This window comes from Corapipo altera, unplaced genomic scaffold, assembly GCF_003945725.1.
Source record: "Corapipo altera isolate COAL_440 unplaced genomic scaffold, ASM394572v1 61553, whole genome shotgun sequence".
In the NCBI taxonomy this organism is placed as follows: Eukaryota; Metazoa; Chordata; class Aves; order Passeriformes; family Pipridae; genus Corapipo; species Corapipo altera.
Genome location: NW_020884918.1, coordinates 5,641,590 through 5,665,376, shown reverse-complemented (window position 1 = coordinate 5,665,376; position 23,787 = coordinate 5,641,590). Strand labels below are relative to the sequence as shown.

Sequence of the window (23,787 nt, the reverse complement as noted above, 5' to 3'; positions counted from 1 at the left end):
CAATCTCGTGCAAAGACATCTATGTCCTTCCATTGACTGGGTGGAGAATCTGGTCCCATACATCAGGACAACCACTGCATTGAAACACAGGCATAAATTGGGTCTTGGCCACAGATGTTTCTGCAGACCCTCGAGGTAGAACAAAGACTGTGAGCCAGCCAAGGGCTGCCAGGCCCATGAACAGGGAAATGAGAGTTTCTTCTTAGTGCTCCATCCAAAAAACAGCTGACATCAGTAGACAGTCCCATGGGAAATGCTAAAAGCGACACTGGGAAAGTGTTTTTCTTTTTTTTTTTTTTTGTACTTTTTTATAGCACCAGGACCAAATCCAACTAAGTGAATGATTTCTTGAAAAGTTCAGCATGTTTCCAAATTGGTTTTGGTCACACAGCCAGAGAAATGCAAGAGGTTTTCTTTAATTATTTCACAAAAATAAACTTGACTTATTAGGATCAATTCCATTTCTGTAGTCTTAAACAACAATATTTTTGCTTCCTCTGTGTTTAGTTTCTGCATGGCTTATGCCAAGACATCTAATTTTAAATAATTAAAACCATTTGTTTTAATACAGAGCAACAGTTTCTGCAGTGCAGTGCTGTTTATTTTTTGTCTGTTTTCCTCAAGTCCAGTGTCACTCCTAGTGGGAACTGGAGCAGACATCCCACAGATCAGAGGCATGAATGAAATCACTCACAGAAGGCAAGCAGACAGACCAACTGGAGCTATAACAAAATGATCTTTGATTATTAAATGGATACTTACGTAGATGGATAACCAGATGTGTTTGACAGTGGATGTGAAAAGCATGGGGGGCAGTACCTCAGGATTAGAGCAGAAAGTAACACAAGCTTTCTTCTCTGAAACAATTAGTGAAATCACTTTCTGGACATTAAGAGCCTTGCATGTGCAACGTTATACATTGGGCCTGCACAACCAATTTGGGTCAGAATGATGTTTAAACTCTTAAGTGGTACCACTAATCTCCATTAATCTGACTTCAAAGATGAGACATAATGCTCAGTACAAGAGACTAAGAGTTGTTAATGCATGTTCCTCAGCTGGAGCACTAATACAGACTCCTGCAGAAAGATCAGGATCTTCCAGGCTTGGGTGTGAGGGTTAAAAATAAACATCTATTTAGGGATGTCTCCAGAAGTGGTCTATTCTTTAAGAGGTCATTTCATCCAGTGGTGCCCTTTGCCACTGTGGGTGCAAGGATTACCATGAGGTTGTCCTGTCATTTGGGTTATTTTGTTTCCTCCCAAAAAATACCAAGGGTTGTCATTCCTTGTGCTGACTTTTTTGATGAGCTGGTGGTCTCATTTCATGAGGAACAGTTGGGACAGTGAGCCATGGATTTACCCCAAAGCATGTGGGATGGAGAAAACAAGGTTGGTCAACGCAGATTTAATCTCAACCACATCATTATCAGTTAGAAATGACCAGAGAAGCCAAAGAAATGATGCTGGACTGAAGCACCTAACTGCAAAGAAAATCTCTGAGGAGTGATAGCCAGGGCCACATTGGAAGGGGCTTGGGGGCAACTCAATCTAGTGGAAGGGGTAGGGACATTAGAATGGGATGATCTCTAAGGACCCTTCTAATTCAAGGCATTCCTACATTTGTTACTGAAACGTTTCCCAAAGCAATTCATCGAAATTTATCAAAATGAGGGAGAGATAAGTATTTTAAGAAAAAAAAAAAAAATAACACATCTTTCAATTAATGTTGATTTAAAAATATGCTATGTATGGTTTACAAAACAGAATTAACAGGCATGTTTTCAGCCTCAGATTTTCTGCCTGAATAATTTTGAGCAGCTTTACTTGAAGACAAGGTCCTGTCTAATTGTGTTGTGAATCTAAAAGCCTTATTCTGCAAATACTATGAGATCTTTTCAAGAAAGGCATCATCACCTAAGTCCCAAGAGTAAAACTCAAGCAAAACAGTGGGATTTAATCTGTGCCTTACTGAGACAGAGATGTTTAGAAATCAAGAATAAGGTAAAAAAAACCATCTAATTTGCATGAAGATGTAAAAATATCCTCTGATTTCAACAAAGAAACAGAGGAAACTTTAATTGGAGCTAAAGTAGTCTTCCCAGATCCTGTGCCAGGCATATAACCACAGCCAGTACGAGTTCCCAGTCTGAGCCTGACCATGGCTTTCCTCACATCCCTGACAGCTTTGCCTTTGACTTCCTTCAGGTGGTGTCACCTGCCCTCCTGCCTACTGTGCTCCTCATCTGAACATCAGCAGACTGTTAACTAAGTTTCATAAAATTGCTGAAATTGTCGCTTCTCCCCAAGGAGTTCACCGCAGGAGACAGTCACGGCGAAAAATTTCCTAGGATCCATGAACAAACAATCTTGGTATTCCCTGCCTTCCCCGTGGATTTCTACAGCGGCTGCTGAAATGGCTTGAGTGCTGCAAAACTAATTATAAAATTATTTAGTTAATAAAGGCAGGTAGGGAAGTTTCTAATTATCCCTGCCACGAAACTCTCCTGCAGCTGTAGGATTTGTCTTACCCTGCAGCAAGGTGGGACCCGTCTCCTGTAGCTGAGGCTGTGCAGGATCAGCCTGGTGGGTGGGATTTTGGCTGCACGTGCAAACACATGGGACTCGATCCAGCCACCTTAACACAAGTCACAGAGTCACAGAATGTCCTGAGTTGGAAGTGACCCATGAGGATCACCCAAGTCCAGCTCTTGGTCCTGCACAGGACACCCCACGAATCACACCGTGAAAGTGTCCAGCCACATCTCAGCCTGGTCATCTCACCAGGCCTTAACTCTTGCTCCAGAAGGACTCTGCTCCCTCACAGTCCTCTTGTTGGTGATACTGCAGATAGCCCTGGACATCTCGCATGGCAATAGACATTTATGTCTTTATCATCCAGATCAACAGCTTGATCCACTCCAACCTCCAGGTTCTGCTGGGAGCTGGACACCAGTGCACATGCAGAAACCTGTGCGCCCCCAGCCACCAGGACACGCCTGTGCCCCATCCAAACACTGAGTATAGGCAGTGATTACACATATCCCTCAACCACAGATCCCATTGCCTGCCTTAGATACATCACTTCAAAAATGTTCCTCAATACAGATGGAGCTCAGATTCCTCAGGCTTGATCCAGTTGTCTAAAAGGCAGGAGTGGTGCTAAATAGAATCATGGAATGAGCTGGGTTGGAAGGGGACCATCTAGTCCAACCCCCCCCCCACCATGGGCAGGGACACCTTCCACTATCCCAGGTTGCTCCAGGCCCTGTTCAACCTGACCTTGAAAATTTCCAGGGATGGGGTAGGCACAGCTTCTCTGGGCCTGGGCCTCACCACCCTCAGAGTAAAGAATTTCTACTTAATATCTAATCTGAACCTATTTCTTTCAATTTGAACCCAATCCCCCTTGTCCTGTCACTCCATGCTCTTGTAGTCTCTCTCCATCTTTTCTGTAGGTTCCCTTCAGGTACTGCAAGGTCACAATTAGATGACCCTGAAGATTTCTCTTTTCCAGACCACACAATCCCAGTTCCCTCAGCCTTTCCTCACAGCAGAGCTGCTCCATTCCTGATGAACTTGGTGCCTCCTCTGGACTCACTCCAACAGGTATCTGTGTTTGGGGACCCCCCGAGCTGGAGTGCAGCACCAGCATTTGGTCTTGTTAAACTGTGTGAGATTCCCATGGGCCACTTCTCAAGCTTGTCCAGGCCCTGTCCTTTAGGTGTGTCACCTGCACCCTCAGCTTGGTGTCACCTGCACCCTCAGCTTGGTGTCACCTGCAAGTTTGCTGAGGGTGCACTTGATTCCTCTGTGTCGTTAAGGAAGATATTAAATCACACTGGTCCCAGTGTGGACCCCTGAGGGACACCACTGGTCACTGATGTCCATCAGGGCTCTGAGCCACTGACCACGACCCTCTGGTTGTGACTGCCCAACCAATTCCTAATCCAACCAACAGTCCACCCATCGAATCCATCACTCTCCAATTTAGAGAGAGGGATGTTGTGGAAGACCATGTCAAAGGCTTTACAGAAGTCCAGATAAATGGCACCTGTAGATCTTCCCTTATCTACTGATGTAATCACTTCATCACAGAAAGCCACCAGGTTGGTCAGACAGGATTTTCCCTTGGTGAAGCCGTGCTGGCTGTCTCAAATCATCCCTGTGTTCTCCATGTGCCTTATCACAGCCTCAGTTCCAAGATCTTCCCAGGCACAGAGGTGAGGCTGACAAGTCAGTAGTTCCCAGAGTCATCCTTTCTTCCTTTTTTAAAGATGGGCACTATGTTTTCCTTTTCCACCCACCTGGGACTTCCCAGACACCCCAAGATGAGAGAAGCATCCAAGTGGGGTCAAGAGTCTGACAGGGGCCAGCAAGGCAGCTGACAGGCCAAGAAGCACACCCTGGAGGGGTCCAAATGGCACCAGACTCTTAGCTCCTTTTTGAAGTCAAACATCTAAATTTTAGGTGGTACCATCATTAAATTGCTGACAAAACTTTCACTGGCTTCAGCCCAGCCAGGACCTCACAGCATAGCTAGTTTCTATTGCTTATGAAGATAAAGTGAGCACAGGTTTTGCTAATGCGAAATCACGTTAAGAATTTCTTCCACACTTTCCAGGGGGGATTTTGCTTCCCCCTTGCATTTCCAATTGGGAATATAATTTTTTTTTTTATCTGCTTTCGTGGAAGACAAAGTTGACCTCCCAAGCTGAGGGCAGGCTGCCTGGGTTTGACATATGTTAAAATGACAGCATGTCAAAGCATTAAAAAATATGTTGGCTGGAGTTTTATGTGGAGTTTTACAAGGTAGTAACACAGACTATAAGCTGGTGCATTTAGGCACCTGGGTGGGGAAATGTATGAAAAATTCATGAGAGGTTTGTGTAAGAAATGCAGTTCACTGGTGTTTCATATTCATATTTTTTTTTCAATGAAATCATCCTAAGGAATTTTTTTTTTTTTTTTTTTGAAACTGAAGAGAAAACATGTGCTCAGTAAGTGAGTTCAGCCACAGATTTCAGGGTCCTTAAGTACTCATTGACACAAGAGGCGACGACAGCTCTGCAGGAACCTTTATGGGTCTCTCAGGGTTGTTGGTTTTTTAAGCCTGTGTATTATGGATTTCCACAACAGGTGTTAACAGCTCAAGGCATCTTAATGCCTATTGGATTAAATAATGCACGTTTTTAAAATTGCATGAAGTCTCTCCCACTGGGGAAATGTTATCCTTTCCGCCTTTATTTTTTTAAATGAAAATAAAACATGTATTACAAAAATTACCAAAGAAATGGCTAAAACCCACCCCCAAAGTGACACAGATGGTAGGCTGAAATTCTGTGTTTGGCTCACTCCTCCATTACCCAAGTCCTGAGGCTGCTGGGACACATCAGAGTAGAGAGTGAATGAGTATGACCACAAGCATGACCAGGAAATGTCAGGAGGGGTTAGAGAGAATGGGACACTGGGATAAAATCACTGGTTAAACTAGTCAAATATGGGGTCCTTCATGCCCCTACACCACTTCAGCCAGTGTACACCAGCTGAAAGTCTGAGCTAGATGCTTTGCTGGAAAGAAAACATGAGTGAAGGAACCCGATATTAGGAGTGAGAAGACACTGGCATCTCCTGGGGGGTCCATCCAGCCCCAGGGAGGGACAGCCACAGGACACAACACATCCCCCTTGGGCATGGCTGCTTTTGGGAGGTCCCTGGAGCTCTGGACACCCACACAGGAGAGATGTCCACTCTGATGCCCCCACGACCCAGAGGGATGCAGCCAGTGCAGAAGGTGCAGATCAATGCCATGCTCAACACAGGCAAGGGCAGAGTCCAGCCCTGAACCTCCTCTCCTGGGAGCTGATGCTCTCCTTGAACACCAGTTTGGGAGAGTTCTGCAAAAGGTGGAGCCTGCTTTGCTAAGGATTTGGCTGCCATTTGGGCTTTAATTGTGAGTCTGAAAGCGTTTATCAATGTCCTGTTGGAGTCAAGAGCGAAGCACTGCTGCCCCCCACTTCTGTGATATGCAAACAGTGGTGATTAAGCACCAGATTAAACATCTTCATGAATATTTAAAAGGCTGTTTTTGAAAGTTTCCTGTCCTTTTACACTAATAGCCCCATTAAAACCTGTTTACAAGCCAGTCATGAGAGTAACTGTGTGCACTTAAAACACGAGAGAGTTCCCCAAGAGGAGTGCTTTAACCATGGGAGAATGGCAGCTGATCAATAGGGATCTTAAAGTAAGACTGTCTGCCTAAACCCAGTGGAAACAACCCTTGCAATACAGCTAGAAAGAGCTGGCAAGTGCCCAACCGGTTAATTAGGGAGGCAAAATGGTAATAATAACAACCATAATATTTGCTTTAAGGTCCAGCTGTCCAGGGCCTGGGTGTCTGCTGCCACAGGACTTCTCAGAAGCCACCCTTAAAGATGTTGATGGCAGCCAGGAAAAGGCCAGGGAAAGTTTTAAGTAAACTTAACAGCTTGCTGTTTCCTGGATCTTGTAATCTTTTGCACATCAGACTCTGACTGCACAGAGCCAGAGCCTAAAATGGGGATGCAGAAAAGGTATGATAGCTATTAATCACAGAATCACAAAATGCTTTGGGTTATAAGGGACCTTTAAGACCATCTCATTCCACCCCTCTGCTGTGGGCAGGGGCACCTTCCACTGTCCCAGCAATTCCTTCCCAATATCCCATCTAATCCTGCCCTCTGTCAGTGTGAAGTCATTCCCCTTTGTCCTGTCCCTCCATCCCTTGTCCCAAGTCCCTCTCCAGCTCTTCTGGAGCCCCTTTAGGTACTGGAAGGGCCTCTAAGATCTCCCTGGAGCCTTCTCTTCTCCAGGCTGAACATGCCCAGCTCTCTCAGCCTGTCAATAATTCATGCAATCTGCTTGTGATATTGAAGTATGACAGAATAAACACAAGTCTTACACATATATGTATGTGTATATATATATATATATATATATATATATGCACACATCTATATAAGGGTGCATAACAGAAGAGGTGGACATATTCAATCAGTGCAGCAAGGCCAAAATTTACATCTAGCCCTCTCACATGCAGATAGACTGCTCTTGATACACTCTCCACTACTCACCATACATTCACCATACCCCATTATTCACCATACCGTATCACAAACACTTTACTGCCTTGTTCTGAGCCAGGAGGCCATGAAGCAGAAGGTATCTGAGTTCAGCATGGGATGTGGGTGTTTAAATACTGTGAAAACCCTGAGCTTTTGTGTCTGTTTCGATGCTACTGAGAGCACTGGAAAGAAATCTATTGACATCAGTGGGTTTTGGATTAGGCTCCTGCTGTGTTATTAAGTGAATTATTAATTATTAATAATAACATAACAGAAATCACATGTTGCCTTATTCAACCATTCAATTTTGCCTTATGTGGGGGTTTTTGAAAATGCAGTCGCCGAGTTTAAATACAAGTGTGGATTGATTGTTCAGCCTCCTTACTCATTGCCAAGGAGAGAGTGTGCTTACATATGGGTGTCCAGTTTTAAATGAATATTGATTGACTGAAATTCATGCTGTCTGCTTCAGTTTAACTGTTTGGCAAAACTAGAGATGTCAATAAAACTGCATTGAATTTTGAACGGTATTAAAACTTTCTGGAGCCAAAGTAATCATGATGGAAAAAAGTAATAAAGGGCTGGAGACCTTGCAAGCATGGGGTTTTTCCTACTGCTGTGAAGCCCTCTGGGGTTAAAGGTGTTTAGCTCCAATGGTAAAAGACCAGTTGAGCTGTTAATGGCCTTTCTGTTCCTTTGGCAGCAGCAAATATAAATAGGCAAAGTAAATGCTCTAACTCCTCCCTTCCTCAAACTCAGCCAAGGGGACACATATAATGTTTCTTTTGTTACTGAGGTTTGGGAAACTGACACTCTTTCAAGAGAGAAGTGGCTGACTGAATATCCAGGAGATCTTCTCTGAATTTGTCCCTGGGGGACTGGAAACTGCCTTTCCTGGCTCCCCAAGGGGGACACTTATCTGCCTTATCTGCAGGAGAAGTGGCACTCAGTAGAGTGAGGACCAGAGAGCTCAGGGAGAGTGGGTTGTGGAGGGGTGTCTCACCACGTAGTGTTATGGGTTTATTTCCTAGGACAGGAATTCATGAGGTAAAAGCACAATGCATGGTCCAGGCATCTGTATCCTCACTTCATCCCAGTGCCCCAGTAACCTTTATTGCACTTTTGTCCTTATTTATCATCACTATTAATCAGTTACCCTCTTGTCAGTGCACTTAGTGTGACTGGAATGCAGTGGAACTACGGCACTGATCCTCCAAAATTGTTACACTATTTCTAAAGATTCTCTTGAGGATTTGTCCTATGAATTAATCCATATCCCCCAAATCTAGTCATGCAAAGGTCGTGTTGCATAATCCAGCAGCAAACCAGGCACCAGAGAGGCCTCCTCAATCCCTACAATGGTGGGCACTTAGGTTTGTTCTGGGAAGAACTCAGCAGGACAAGGGAAAATCACTTTAAGCTGAAAGGAAGTAGGTTTAGGTCGGATATTGTGAAGGAATTCTTCCCTGTGAGGGTGTTGAGGCCCTGGCACAGGTTGCCCAGAGAAGCTGTGGCTGCCCCATCCCTGGAACGTTTGAGGCCAGGTTGAACAGGGCTTGGAGCAACCTGGGACAGTGGAAGGTGTCCCTGCCCATGGCACGGAGTTGCAATAAGATGAGCTTTAAGGTCCCTTCCAACCCAAACCATTCTGTGATTCTGTGAATTCATACAAAGTGAGATAAAACCACTTGCATGGCTTGCACATGACCATGAGTAACAGCTGGTAGCAAAGCGAGGAGTTGACTGGGACTGCGCCTTGCAGGTCTGGCGTGTACTCCAACCCTGACCAAGGACTTCAACCATGCACCCCAGTTTGGGGCTGGAACTGTGAAAGAGACAAACCAACAAGGTCAGGCTCAAAGCAGGGCACACTGCTGTACAAAAAGCAGCTGGAGTGCAGAGGGCTTGTAAGCACCACTTCAAAAACACCTCTCACATCTTCTCTACAGCGGCTTTTTCCCGGGAATAGGACTGTGACTTAATAGCATAACAACAGAAAAGCCAGTCCATAATATCCTTGCATTTCTGCTGCTGCAGAGCTGTCAAAACTGGTGTCCATGTTTATTACCTACCAATTAATTGACAATCATGAACAAAAGCAGATGAGAAAGACTTTAATTTCTGTGCCAAACCAGTCTGTAATGGTGCTTCTTTGAAATCAGGCATATGCTTGCTTGATTTCTAAACATCATTTCACTAAAGTATGTTAGCAATGCTGTGAAATAAAAAACCCTATTTAAGGTACCTACTTTAGGGACTTACTCACAAGAATGTTAGGGACAAATCCTTGTCATATTTTTTCCTGATGTCAAAATAGGTTGAAGATATTTTTAAGCCTCTTCTCTGTGTTTCTCTGTTGTGATGAGGAACACTCCTCTTGTGGAGGTAGGAAACTTTTTTTTGCCCTGGAGCATTTCGCTATTTGAGGCTGAAAGGTGACCCTGCAGACAGATGTGTTATCACAGATAAAGGGAAGCTAAACCATCGTGGAGAAGCTGGAAACGTCGGCAGGGTGTGAGGAAAGGGAAGATGGGAATTAAACTGGTTCTGCCACTGGTGAAAACTCACCACCCCTTGAAATTGCTATTACACGACTGAAGTCCTGGGCTCTGGAAATACCTAAATTATAATTATTGGGATGGCAGCAACAAAAGAACTGGCAAGGCAGAAGTAGAGGTGATCAGGTGAGCTGATGGCAAGGCAGAAGCCATCAGCTTGCCAAAGTGAGTGGTCCTAACTCCAGGTGGGAAGCATCAGGCAGAAGAATCACAGAAATACAGAATCATTTAGATTGGAAAAGCCCTCTAAGATCACCAAGTCCAAGTATTCCCCCAGCACTGCCAAGGCCACCACTAACCTGTGTCAGAAAATGCCACAACCACACAGTTTTTAAATTCCTCCAGGGATGGGGACTCCACCACTGCTCTGGGCAGCTGTGCCAGGGCTGGACAACCCTTTACATAAAGAAACTGTTCCCTAATATCGAATCTAAACCTCCCCTTGCACAACTTGAGGCTACTTCATCACCTTTTACAATAGATGTGGGTACCATGAAATTTGCTGCTGCCTATTTTGAAAATCCCCTGTGCCCATGGTAAAGACTGATTCCATTAGGTTGTTGCTATGAGTTTAAATTTGGCAAACAAATTGGTAGGAGCATTTTCCTTTCAGTTATAGAACCATCAAATGGTTTGAGTTGGAAGGGACATTAAACACCATCTGTTCCAACCCTGTGCCACAGGCAGGGATACCTTCCACTACCCCAGGTTTCTCAAAGCTTTATCCAACCTGGTCTTGAATTTTTCCCAAAATGCTTCCAAAATTATGAAAATGTCCCATTCATTTCAATGACTGTTGGACCAGGTTCTGTACTGGGCCAGTGGCTTCCAGTTGGGTCCTGCAGACCACAAGGACCACAGGACCACGAGAGCCAGCCCAGAGCTATCCATGGGCTAATAACTAGTACCTCTTTCACAGCACTCTTGTGGTGCATGAAATTGAAATTTGGATGACAAGAAGAAGAGACTGGCAGCAATCCACTGTCCTGATGACTCTGGAAATACCTCAGTCAAATTATGGAGTTACTACATAGTTGCTATATGCTTGGGAATCTTTAATTTTTACGCAGCTTTTCAATTATGCTTTTAGCTATGGTATTTATTTATTTATTTTTAACTGCACTATAAAGAAGTGAGAGTGAAAGCTGAGATATGGGTGAGTTTTTAACTCAACTACCTTTTATAAAATCTCTCTGAGATGCTGGTAAATGAATGATGCTCCCTAAACACATTCACACACACACCCCCACACATCCTTTCCAGGTGCATAAATTGAGGCTCGAAGAAGAGGTCATATTTTTCCAACTTAGGTATGTCAACTGAGAAATCCCAATCCAAAGGAGATTGATTTTCAGAAATGCCCCGTCTGGACAGATGGGCAGCACACCAGATTACTCACAGGGCACTCTTATTTGAGAGCTTATCTTTAAAACGCTGGTCTATAAATGGCTCTCTGCAAGGTCACGCAGTAATTCATTGTACAAAGGAGTGAAAGTCCAGGTTTCTGCGTGGGCTCTGGCATGATCATACCACTATGCCTTACCCCACTAATGTGGTTATTTGAAGAGTTATTTCACTGATGCTGTTATTGTGACAACCTGGGTTGTTTAGCTCAAGCACCTGCTCGAAGCAGACTGCGCTGACCTAGCGAGTCTGATCTCAGAGGTACCAAAAAGTGACTCATTACGTCCCTGTGTCAGAGGGATTAGAAACAGATGATCTTTCAGGTCCTTTCCAACCCAAACCATTGTATGATTCTATGGCATTGGCTACGAAATGTGATGAAAGGAGCTTTAACCCGTGAGTCCTACAACCACCGGTTTCGGAAGGAAGAATAATTTCCTTTATGTTTAAAATAACTGTTTAAAAAGAGCAGGTACCTGGTGCAGTCACCTTATATTGCTGAAATAAATAACAATTCAGCTGCTTGAAATGGCTTTTGGGGAGGACACAACTGAAACCTTCCCATGCCTGCTCCAGTTGCTTTCCTTAATTCACCAAGGACCATTAAAAGCAAAGGACTACTATCTTGACAATACAGCAATATTGTGATAATATTGTGGCATCGCTTGGAAAATGTACTTACAACCTTTATAAAACTGATGAAACTTCCCCAGCCAGTAGAAGTGGTTTTGCTCTTTGAAAGACAGCCTTGCTTTTGTAAATTTGTCCTAGATTGCTGGGCCCTGAGTGGCCATGGATTTCGGTTTTGTCGTCCTATTTCAGCTTTGAAGGTGCAGTGCTAAACTGTCCCCCAGCCAGCTGATCCTGCTGTTTCTTTAGCTCCCAGTTTAACTTCAGTGGGAGTCTCACGTGCACAGAGGAGAACCTTTAATGGATTAAACAAGTAGAGCAAAGTCAAATAGAGTATACACCCATAAATACACATGTACATGCATTTATACACACAGAGGTACAAGGAGAGGGGCAACGGAAAAACAATAAAAAAATAAATTTTTGGGAAAAGTTTCCTTCATAAAGTTGAGCTTCGTGCAGCAGCATAATTTATATATCCTTTATTTTTGCATCATTTCTGTGCCATGGTCAAAGAGTATTAGAGGATACATTTCTGTTCTAAATTACATCTGAGTAAATCCAGAGGAATTCCCCTGAGCCACTTTTACCTCTAAGATTTTTGCTACTTGGGGACACTCAGGAAAATAACCCAAATTAGCTGAAGGTGAGAATTTAAAAGGAGATTAATTAAACTGCATGAAACCCCTGTGAAGGTTGTTCTTATTCAGAATTCAGGTGGTCTTCATTCAATTTAATTTAATTCACTTTGGAAATTAATTCAGATTAATTGTCCTAACAGTTTTTATGTACCTATTCTAGATTAACACTGGGGTAATAAAATGAATTGTAGCCCACTGGCTTCAAGATGATTTTTAGATTTATACCAGGAGGCTCTGGAGAAATATCATCTCCTGTGTGTCCAGAAGCCAGTGCTTTGCAAGTCAAGATGGAGCGGAGGATGTCTCTGGGCAAAGATAAGCCATATTCTTTTCACTTTTGGGGCAATTTCTTTAAAGATCCAGTAATAAAAAGAAGGTGGCGATGGCAACACAGCAACAGGTTAAATATCACTGCTTTTGAGCCCTAAGTAAGGTCCCCACAGATTTGCCTTCCTCTGGGGCCTGATCTTGCATCTATGATATCGTTTCTTGGGGGGAAAAAGAAAAATTCTTTGACATCAAGAGGAACAATATCCAAATCTCCTAATTCCAGGCAATCCGATTTTGCAAGCCTGGAGTCAAATGAAAATCAAGACTACGGCAGAGAGGGCCTGCGATGTGAAAAAAAAGAAAAACTGCTTTAAAGAGATAACTGCTCCCAATCTACTCCCCAAAGGAGACGACTCTTATTAAGGGTTTCTTCTTGAGATGTCTGCCTAAAGGCTTCTTCAGAAGGGATTTAGTCGTTTACAACTCAGACCTGGAGTTTGAAGCCCCCCCTTTCACTGCATGGTAGCCCAGAGGTCCTGCCCCTGTCTTCTTCCACTGAGCTGGACCTAAGCCTGGTTGGGGGGACGGCAGAGGTGACAAGTGCCCCCCAGCACTTGGGGACACCGCAAGGAGCCCAGACAAAGAGTGAGGCAAAAAAAAAAAAAAATCAGGGTTTCCGAATCCGCCTGGGATCAGACAAAAGTCTGCGGTCAAGCAACCAAATAAACAAATAAAAACTCCAGACAATAAAAAACCCACGCAAACTTATTTCTGAAGGGTTTTTTGTAATGTTGAGTGGCTCTCTCTGAAGCACCTGGCACCGGTAAAGGGGGATGAGACTGAACGGGCTCCTGTCTGCTAAGTCTTTCTGCATATTCAGATTTTAAATGTCAAAGATAGCTATAAATAAAGAACGAAAGAAAAGAAGCTTTCAACTGGTCTGGAAAAATAAGTGCAACCTCCTGCCTATTGGAGCTGTTCTATAGCGCTAACTACGCTCGTAATGTAAACACTCAAACAGCAGCGATTCCAGCGCGATGGGATTTGGGGAAGGGTTGGGGGCTGTCCAGCCCAGACCCTCTCAGAGCCGCCCCACAGGTATTTGAAGGAAAAATACCTTAATCCTTAACGGGGCAGTAGCTGCAGCGGGAAACCCTAAATCCCTGCTCCGCCACTGTCACCCCGGGGCTCGGGGACAGTGCAGGGACAGCCGGGACACTGCGGGAACACGCGGGACACTGTGGCTCATCGTTCCTCGGGAAAAAAGTGGCAGGAAACGCGGGCCACCCCAAACCGTTTTGTCGCGGTGACCCCGCAGCAGCCGCCAAACCGCGGCGGAGACGCGCGGGGTGCCGGGGTGCGCCCAGTTGGGCAGGGAGAGCTCCTGCACGGGTGTTTTAGGGGGCACCTCCCACTCCCACAGCCGGCATCTCACATCGCCCCGGCCCTCAGGCTCCCCTCAGGCTCCGCGGGGCGCAGAGGCAGGACCCGGCCCTGCCGACCCCTGGGTTCACTCGTCAAACCAAATTTGCTTCTCGGGCAAATTTGACCTGTTTCTTGGCCCAGATACGTTTCAAATACTTTCTCCGTTAGTTTTTTTTTCTTTCGTTATTTTAAGACGGGGCGCGGGGACTCCGCGGTCGCTCCCCCTACCCGTAAGTTTGTCCGGCTTCTCCCTAGGGAAGGGGGTCAGAGGGTCCCTGGTAACCCCAGTACTCCGCTTCTCCTACCCAGCCCAACACCTTCGGGTTCTTTTCTCCTACGAGAGGGCTCCTACAGCAGCCAGGACAACAGGTGATCCCCGTTTGGGGTCCAGGAGCCCCTTTAGCTGTGAGAGGACCGGCACACATTCCTCTCCCATCCTCAAATACCTTGGGATATACGCGGCGCGTAACCGCACAGGCTTCGGAACTCCTCTCCTTGCAGCCAGCTAAAGGCTGTTCTCTTAATGAATTACTAATGAGTTAAAATTGGACAGCCGGCTTAATTAAAGCGTAGAGGCAATGTGTTTACCACATTGTAATTGAACTCATTAGGGCTTCGGCTTTGTGTTTTTAAGCAGCCGCCTTGTTCCGCACGTCGAGTGATCTGCGGGAAGCTTTTTGCTGGGGACGAGGGCTCTGCAGGGGTGGAGGGGCTGGGGGAGGCGGCAGTGCCCCCCATCTCTTTATCCTCCTCAGGGACTTGTGCTGCGGGGGGGGACACCCCTCCTGCCGTCCCGCAAAGCGCTCACGGTTTGGGGGTGCTCGCCCGCACTCCTTTTAGCGGGAAAAGCAGGGAAGGAGGAAAGGAAAAACTGGGGGGCGAAGAGGAGAAATTTGGGGCGGAGGGGAGTTTGGGGGACCAGAGTCCTCCCCTGCAACCAGGGTCCCTCTTGCCCCCCCTCTAGGCGGGAGGGTGCAGGGGGGTACCCTCCTCCCATCCTCCGCGGCCGTCGGGGCGGACCTGCCCCGGGGCAGCGGCGAGACGGGGGCGGCCGCCCGTTCCCCCCGCGGCGAGGGGAGGGGGCCGGGGAAGGGGGCGGCTTCCCCGCACCGCTTGCAAGGCGCTGCCTGGCTGCTAGAAGGCGTCCGAGACCCGACCCACCCGCGGCACAGCCGCCGCGGCAGAGGCGGGAGCCAAACTTAACGCGCCGCGCAGCGAGAGCGGCCCCGCGCCGGCCGCGGCCCCGGGGAGCCCATGGAGCCCGGGCGTCCAGGTGAGCGTGGGGCTGGGGCGGGATGGGGTGCGTGGGGACCTCTCGATTGGGGTGTATTCATCCCCGCCCGGAATAAACAGCGATGTCGTTTTGCTGTCGCGATAGGTCGCGGGGTCGTGCTGCCCGTCGCGGGGAGGCGAGCGAGTGGAAGGCGGCTGTCCGGTGCCTGGTGGGGTCTGGCTGGGAGAGCTCCGGTGGGGGAGAGGAGCCCCCCGCAAGTTTGGGCTGCGGCGGAGGGAAGGGGCGATGGTTTGGACCCGCGCTTGGAGCGGCGCGGCTCCTCGTTCCCGTGTCTCGTATACATGCATATATATATATATATATATATATATATATATATATATGGGTTTATTTTCCTGCCAAATCGTCAACTTTGGGCCAGGTTTGGGGATCGGAAGGGACGATCAGGGCTGGCTTGTCCCCATGTCCAAAGCGGGGACCTCCCGGCCCCGTGGGGAGGGGGATACGCGGAGCTCTCCGCGCCCGCGCAGCATCCCGCGTTCTGCCGGCAATGGGTTGGGGTGGGTGAGTGTGTGTGCAGCGCTGCGCCTCTCCCCCGCACAGCTCGGCTTCTCTCCCCTGGAGCGACCCTCCGTTCCCAGGAAGGGGCTAATTTTGGGGAAGAGGTGGGATAGGAGGCGACCACCATCCTGTGAAAGGCGTCTGCTCCGATTAATCAGTGGCTCCGACGTTTAAAAGCCAGAGGAAATCGATAGGCATTTTAAATTATTATTCATTATTATTTTTTTTACCGGCTACACCCCCAAGGATTTGGGGGTCCGAGAGCGGGAGCAGAAGCGGGGAGCCCTCGGGAAAACCCTTATCCCCGCCCTCCAAGCTCTTCCTCGGTGTGTTGCCTGCTTGTTGCACAGCTGCTGCCCATCGGCTGCCCCGGAGCGGGAGCTCATCACGGTCTATACAACCCTTCGGAGGCGCCTATATGGACCTGGCTTTAGGGAAACGTGCCCATACTAGAACGCTCTACTATTCAAATCACTTCTGTTTTTATAATAATCCTGAAATCATGGTGAGGGACAGGGGAACGAGGGGGATGTGTTGGTGAGGGAAGAGGAAAAAAGTTGCATTTGGGTGTACGGAGTGAGAAGGTGGAAAGCCAGCCCCCGAAGAGGGTAATGGGAACTGTCAAAGAGTGCAGAAGCGTAAAAGCCGAACAATCCCAATCCCCATAGGTTGTTTATTCCTCATAAAATACAACTCTACATAGCAGGAAGTTACTGCAAACATTTATCAATAATGAATGAATCTCCTGTAATAAAATACACTCATAATTAGCTACAGTCAAGTACGTACATTATGCCAAGGCTTTTGCAACTCTTTGTTGAAAATCCGACTTAGATAAATCCTCTTAAACAGCCTCTTAAGAAGGAAAAAAAAAATAAAATAAAAAACCGGTAGCAAACCACCACCCAGCATCTCTCCTCCTTTTCTGCCGTTTTTGAAACCCAAACCGTAACTACTCCTGAAATATAACGGAAAAGTCTTTGGTGAATTCAGAAGAGTCATTAACATTCAGCTTTAAGTGAATGTTAACAGTAAATAAAGAAATCTCTTGATTGTAATAGTTGCAACAAAGCAATAATAAACCAGTGGGCGGTCATCAGTAATGATAAATGTATCATTATTACTGCGTGTTGGGGAACAGGGTTTGGAAAGTACTTCAGACTTTTTAGTGGCAAGCTTGGTGGCAATTCGTTTCTTAGCCTGGGAAAAGGGGGGGGGGGGGAGCGCCATATAATTTTATACACAATTTAGGTGAAAATAAATTTAAATCTGTATATTACATTTTTAATTTCAAGATAGTAATTAAAGCTGGTTCATTATATCTCCTCTGAAAGTCTCTGTGCTCATCTTAATTGCCTGTTTGTACAATCTGCTTTCTAAGACACCCAAGGTTACTGGGTTCTGAAAGACGCAAAATTGAATTATTTACTGACGTGATGATTCTTCGTCACTTTTCTCTCGGAAGTTTGGGATCGCTGCTCCCCATCACAGCCTGATTGGGACCCCGCTTCTCCTTGTTGCTCATTTAAATGCTTCGGAGCAGGCACGTTTCTCATGTTCAGGGCGCTTTAATTTATGCGTTCAAAAAAAAAATCTATAGCTGAGGTGTTTTTTTCGTTTGGGTTATTTTTCTTCTCCTCCTAGTCCCCCTCCTCCCCCCCCCGGGCGTTAATTCACGCACACCTAAACTTTAATCTCTTTTCCTCCCTGCCACCCCATTCCCAGGTAGGACAGAAATGACCACCCTCGCGTTTTTAAGCGCTGTCGGGCGGATTATGGAGCACCCATCTCCTCCCGAGTTGCCAGTCGCTTCCCGTAGGACGAAATAAAATCACAAATCGCATCTTTTTGGGTGCTGTTTCTATTCGGGTGGGTGACGCTGGGGGGGCTGGCGGGCAGCCTTCCCCCCGCGGGGGTATCCGCATCTCCTGGCTAAGGTCTGCACGTACCTTCGGCGAGGACCACCTCGGGTTTGGATCGCTCGGAGCATACTAAATTGAGAGTTTAAGAGAGCTCCATCAGACAAAAGATGCCGTTCCGGTTCCTTCCCTTCAGCCGCCGTGCTGGTTTTCAGCTACCGGAGGGATAACAAACTACCTAGAAATGCCCCATCCCTGAACTCTCCCCGGTATCTTTAGAGAGTCAGAAGAAGATCGCGTTGAGTCGGTTCCCCCTCATTATTACGATTATAGAAGTATCTTTCCGAGACGTCCTCCTGTCACTGAAAAACTCCACGTAGAGATCTCTGCCCTTTTGTTGTGTCTAGCTGGGTTATTCAAGAGCAGAGACAAAAGCCCGAAGTGATGTGATCTAAATGAGCTCCGAGGTTTTCCAGATGGGACCACCTCTGTTCCAAATGCCCTTTCTGCTTAACATAATAAACTACGATTAAAAAAAAAAAAAAATACTACTTAGCAAAAGCCTTTGTTTGTACTCTCCTAAGTGCAAACAAAATCTACACGATAAGTATTTTTTTAAAAAAAAAAAAAAAAAAGGAAAGAACAAACAAACACTTTTGCTGCGTAAATTTTGTTAGGAGAAGAGATTTTACGACGATACCTTGTGTGTCTGCTACTTACACGGCTGCAACTTTCAATGGGATGTGGAGGAGTGGGAGGAGGGGATGGATCCGCTTTGGGGTTGTTTTTTTGTTTTGTGGTTTTTTTAAACGCGCCACAGTTATCTTGCTCCCCGTGGCCTCTCTGCTACAATATTTAAGCGCTGTGGAAGTAAATAAAGGCCGTGAGGGTGGGTTGGGGTGGTTTGAACTTGGCCGCTTTCCCCAGCTGCTCGTTTCTACACGGAGCGACCCGCAGCGAGACGATTAGCTGCTGTCGCCTCCCGCTCGGCCACTCCAAGGCTGAATCGCGGTAGAGAAGAGGGAAAAGGAGACAGGACTCGTGTTTAGCTCTTCCAGGCTTCTGTGAGAAGTTTGTCCACCTCCCCCGCTCCTCTCTTACGAGCTGACTCCAAGACAAATAACGAAATGAACGGAAGAAATTGGAGTCGACAACAGCACAGGAGCCCAGGTCTGCACCTGCCCGTGGCAGGGAGTGTGGACACCCCACCTCAAATCGGGACTCCCTCCCGCCTCTCCTCGGGGTCCAGGATGGGCTCTAGCCGGCCCGCGGAGGCACCGATGGGGTCGGTGGCGGCCGGAGCAGCCCCGTCGGGCCTCCCCGGCCTGGGGAACACCTGCGCGATCCGCCTGGTCCCTGGGTGGACCGACCTTTCTCCATAAAACCAAACTCAACCCCGCCATGCCCTTACTGGGGTCGTGCTACCCCACGAGGGATCCCAACAGGCTTAAGTAGGGAAAAGGAGAGAACGGTGTATTCTTGTCCCGCTTCTCTACGGTGCTGGTGCGGGTCAGTGTCTGCCCCAAATTCGGTGAGTTCCAGCGAGCCGAGGGCCCTTGGTGCGGCTGCAGGCAGTGCCCCTGCGGCACGCAGAGTCTTTCACCCTCTCCTGCCACCGTGGGGACTAGGACACTCTGACCCAGAGGTTTCAGTTTTCCCTTTAAAGAGAATGGCAAAAGCCACTCAGTTTTTACAATGGAATTTATGGAGGTCCATAGCACCAAGCAGGTGAAAAAAAAACCCAATTTATTTTTACTTTTCGTTTAGTCACCACAAAATAAAACGCGGACGCCGGCTACTGACGCCCCCGTCCCGAGCCTGAGTTTTCCGCTTCTCCCGGGCTGCGAGAACGCAGTTCTGTGGGTTGCTTCGTTGAAGGCGCCTTGTAAAACCCTCTCATCCCTTTCGCCTTCTGCAACCGCCTTTCCTCTTCTTCCAGCGCCGGGCTGAGAGCCTGGGGCGAGGTTGTCCATCCCCAGGTTCTCCTGGGAACTACCGGGGAAAAGCCACCGGGTGGCCGAGGGAAAGGGGAACGGTCTGCCCAGTGGCCGCTGCGGGGATGCAGGCACTAAGCATCCGCAGGATCAGCCGGATCAGCCGGCTTCTCCCTAAAAACCCCCGTCCCTCCAGGTGCCGACCTGGGAGCGAAGACAGGAGGGGAGATTTTCTCCGTGGCGTGGTAATAGATCATACAATGTGTGACACGGGTTTAACCAATAAAACAATTTGAATCAATTAGCTGACGGAGGAGAGTTTTGAAGTGTAAAATTCATGTCAGCCTGGCTAGGAAGCATTGATTAAAATGTCACCAATGTGAGGCTTATAGCCATTGCTCACACGAAAGCAGCAGGCTCCGTACAGGAGAGGATCGGGGAAAAGTAGGAGGGAGGAGAAAGGGGGGAGTCTCCGTGTGACAGTGGCGACACGGGGGCGAGCAAGGTTTAATAAGAAGTGACGGAAGTAATAAGGAGAAGTGTGATATTATTAGTATTACTATTACTATTATTATTATTATTAAAGTTAGCGAGGACCCGAGCAATACCCGGATAGAGGAAAGAGTGGATGAGCTTTAGTGTGGATGTCCTGGGAAAGGCCAGTGCAGAGATTTTTGCCTGGATCTGTGATGCCCGGGGAAAAAAAAAAAACAACAAAACAATCAAACAACAAAACCCCCGAAAAACCAGCCAAACAAAACCCGGAAAACCCAAACCACCAAACACCAGGTTCTCATAGCTAAATGTGCAGAAATATGAAGTACTGGTCATGTGCATGGAAAGAAAAAGAGAGATGCAAACGTTCAAATATTTATTTTTTTTTTTTTTAAGAAAATAGAAGAGTATTAGAAAACACCTGACGGTCCATATGTCTCTCCGTTTCAGCTAGAAATGAGTTTTTAATTTTCCCGGGTATAGCCGGTTCCGTAGTCTTCCTCTCTGGAAAGCACCGGAGTTGAGCGGTATTAGCTTCCTGCCTTGGGGCGGTGGGGTTGTGGGGGGGTTACTCCGTCCTCATCCTGCGCTGCACAGAGAGGCGGTTAGGACCCACCACCTTCCGGAGGTAGATTGTGGAAAAATCTACATTTTTCGTGCACTGTTTTCACTTCATTAAACACATATATATATATATATATGTGTATGTGCCTTATATATATATATAAGGCAGATACCGCTCCCGTGCTGCCGTCTGTTTGTTGCTTTGGGCTGGTTTTTAGCTTAATCAGGGGCATAAAATAATTAGGGGAAAAAAACCCCCACACAAACCAAACCAAAACCAACCAAACAAAAAAAAACCCCAAACCAAACAAAAACACCCCCCAAAACTCCCACAAAGTAAAAGATTTGCGCCGTGTTGGTCTTCGTGGGAGAGAGAAACTGGGTCCGGGGCGGTTCTGAAAGTAGTTTCGGTGAATGACTCCGGTGTATTTGGGAATGGCCGTGCGGACCCAGCAGCTGTTCCTGCTCGTGAGGACATGCCTGTGGAAAGAAGTCAACTTTCCCTCCACCCTTACCCTGTAATTTCTCCAGATCCGTTAAAAAATACCGTTTCCGAAAAGACGCGGGATTTATAACGAGAATATTCATTTTCTTGGAAGCGCTTGGGCTCAGACAGTGGGGGAGGGGGACAGACGGGGAGAGGAGAAGGTGAAAAAAGGCAAACATTTAAAAAAAAAAAAAAAAAAAAGGGGCAAAAGCCCATTCTACCCTCAACCGTTCCGGCCGCTCGCCGGGAAACCGTGCGCGGAGCTGGGGAGCGCTCGGGGGGCGGTGGTGGGAGGCCGGGCCCCGACGGGGCGCCCGCAACCCCTCGCGGTGCGGGGGAGGGAGGAAGGGAGGGGATGGGGGAGCCGCCCCCAGCCCCGCTCACCACCCACCGTCTGGGGGGGGCTCGTACGGTGGGTCCGGCCCCGCCCGCCCCCCCCGGGCCGTGACGTCACCGAGCCCACGGGGGGCCGCGCCGGGGGCGGGGGGCTCTGTCCGGCCGCGCGGCTCCGCGGCGGTGGGCGCGGGGATGCGCTTCCCTCCCTCCCGGCGGCCGCTGCAGGAGAAGGAGGACGAGGAGGAGGAGGGACCGGAGCGGCACGGCTGGAGCGCGGCCGCGGAGGTAACGGGCTCCGGGCGGGGAGGACGCCCCAGCAGCCGCGGGGAGCACCGAAACTTTGTGGTTTGGGTTTTTTTTTTTTCATTCCTCTTCCCGCGCTTGGCCCGTCCTGCGGCCGCGGCGCACGGCGGCTGCCCGCGGAGGCTCCGCGGAGCGCCTTCCCGAGGTAGCGACGGGTTCCCAGGACGGGGAGATGCAGACGCGCCTCCGCCGCGTGTTTCGGGATGAGCCGCCCGCGGGTCGGGGATTATTCCAAGCGGGGACGGTTCGCTCGTGTTCCGTCATCTCCGCAGCCGCGGTGGGATGCGCACGTCGGAGAACCGGGGTGCGCGGGGCCGGACGGCTCTGCCGACATCCCCGGCGAGGCCAGTGGAGGTTTGGGGGGGTCGGGATCGCTGAGCAATCGTCCCCTCGGGTAGCGCCTCCCCATGCCGGCAGACTCGGAGCGGGGACGGGGGGGGATGCCGTGCGTGCAGCGGAGACCCCCATCCCCGCGAGTCCCCGGCTGACGGCGCTGTGTCTCTCTCCCCTCCCCTCCCGCAGCTGGAGCAGAGCAGCCCCCCCGGCGCTGAGACGATGGCGACGAGCCCGCTGCCCGGCCCCACCGATATCTTGCTGCCGTCGCCATCCAGCGCGTACCCGCCGGACCCCATGAACCAGCCGAGGGCCGGCCACGCCGCCATGAAGCCCAACCAGGTGGGGCAGGTGATCCTCTACGGCATCCCCATCGTCTCCCTGGTGATCGACGGGCAGGAGCGGTTGTGCCTGGCGCAGATCTCCAACACCCTCCTCAAAAACTTCAGCTACAACGAGATCCACAACCGGCGGGTGGCCCTGGGCATCACCTGCGTGCAGTGCACGCCGGTGCAGCTGGAGATCCTGCGGCGGGCCGGGGCCATGCCCATCTCCTCCCGCCGCTGCGGCATGATCACCAAGCGGGAGGCGGAGCGGCTCTGCAAGTCCTTCTTGGGCGAGAACCGGCCCCCCAAACTGCCGGATAACTTCGCCTTCGACGTGTCCCACGAGTGCGCCTGGGGCTGCCGCGGGAGCTTCATCCCCGCCCGCTACAACAGCTCCCGGGCCAAGTGCATCAAATGCAGCTACTGCAGCATGTACTTCTCCCCCAACAAGTTCATCTTCCACTCCCACCGCACCCCCGACGCCAAGTACACCCAGCCCGACGCCGCCAACTTCAACTCCTGGCGCCGCCACCTGAAGCTGACCGACAAGAACCCCCAGGACGAGCTGGTCTTCGCCTGGGAGGACGTCAAGGCCATGTTCAACGGCGGCAGCCGCAAGCGCGCCCTGCCACCCGCCCCGCCGGCCCCCGCCGCCGCCGCCCCCGCCGCCTGCCACCCGCTGGGCTCGGTGAAGGCGGCGGCGGTGGTGGGCGGCGGGCTGCTGAGCCCGCACCTCCTGGCCGCCCCCCCCCGACCTGCACCAGAAGCGGCCCCGCTTCGAGGAAGACGAGGAGCTGCAGGAGGCGGTGGCGGCGGCGCACGGCGGCAAGAGCCCGCGGAGCTACCCCGTCATCCCGGTGCCCAGCAAGGGCTCCTTCGGCGGCATGCTCCAGAAGTTCCCGGGCTGCGGGGGGCTCTTCCCGCACCCCTACGGCTTCCCCGCCGCCGCCTTCGGGCTCTGCCATAAGAAGGAGGAGGGCGGCGGCGGCGATGCCCTCGGCGGGGCGGCCGCGCACAAGGCCGGCGGGGCGGCGGCGGGCGGCGGGCTCTCGGGGCTCTTCTGGCCGGGCAGGAAGGATGCCGCCTTCTACCCGCCCTTCTGCATGTTCTGGCCGCCCCGCACACCGGGCGGGCTGCCGGTCCCCACCTACCTGCAGCCGCCGCCGCAGCCCCCCGGAGCCCTGGGATGCTCGCTGGGGGGGGGACGGGGCGGGCCTGCTGCGCCAGGCTTTCCTGGACCTGTCGGAGCCCGGCGGCGAGGCGGGACCGGCGGGGCTGGGCACGGCACCGGCGGGGCTGGGCACCCCGCCCGCCGCCGCCCCCCC

At 49.6% G+C, this 23,787-nt stretch overlaps 1 protein-coding gene across 1 annotated transcript in view; it reads left to right on the top strand.

The window, feature by feature from the left end:
• Positions 1-22,358: 22,358 nt before the first annotated feature.
• SKOR2 (SKI family transcriptional corepressor 2) overlaps positions 22,359-23,787 on the top strand; it is a 28,449-nt gene continuing 27,020 nt past the window's right edge. Inside the window, 3 exon segments of the mRNA XM_027656164.1 lie at positions 22,359-23,206; positions 23,208-23,661; positions 23,663-23,731. Of these exon segments, the coding sequence (XP_027511965.1) occupies positions 22,359-23,206; positions 23,208-23,661; positions 23,663-23,731 (1,371 nt within the window).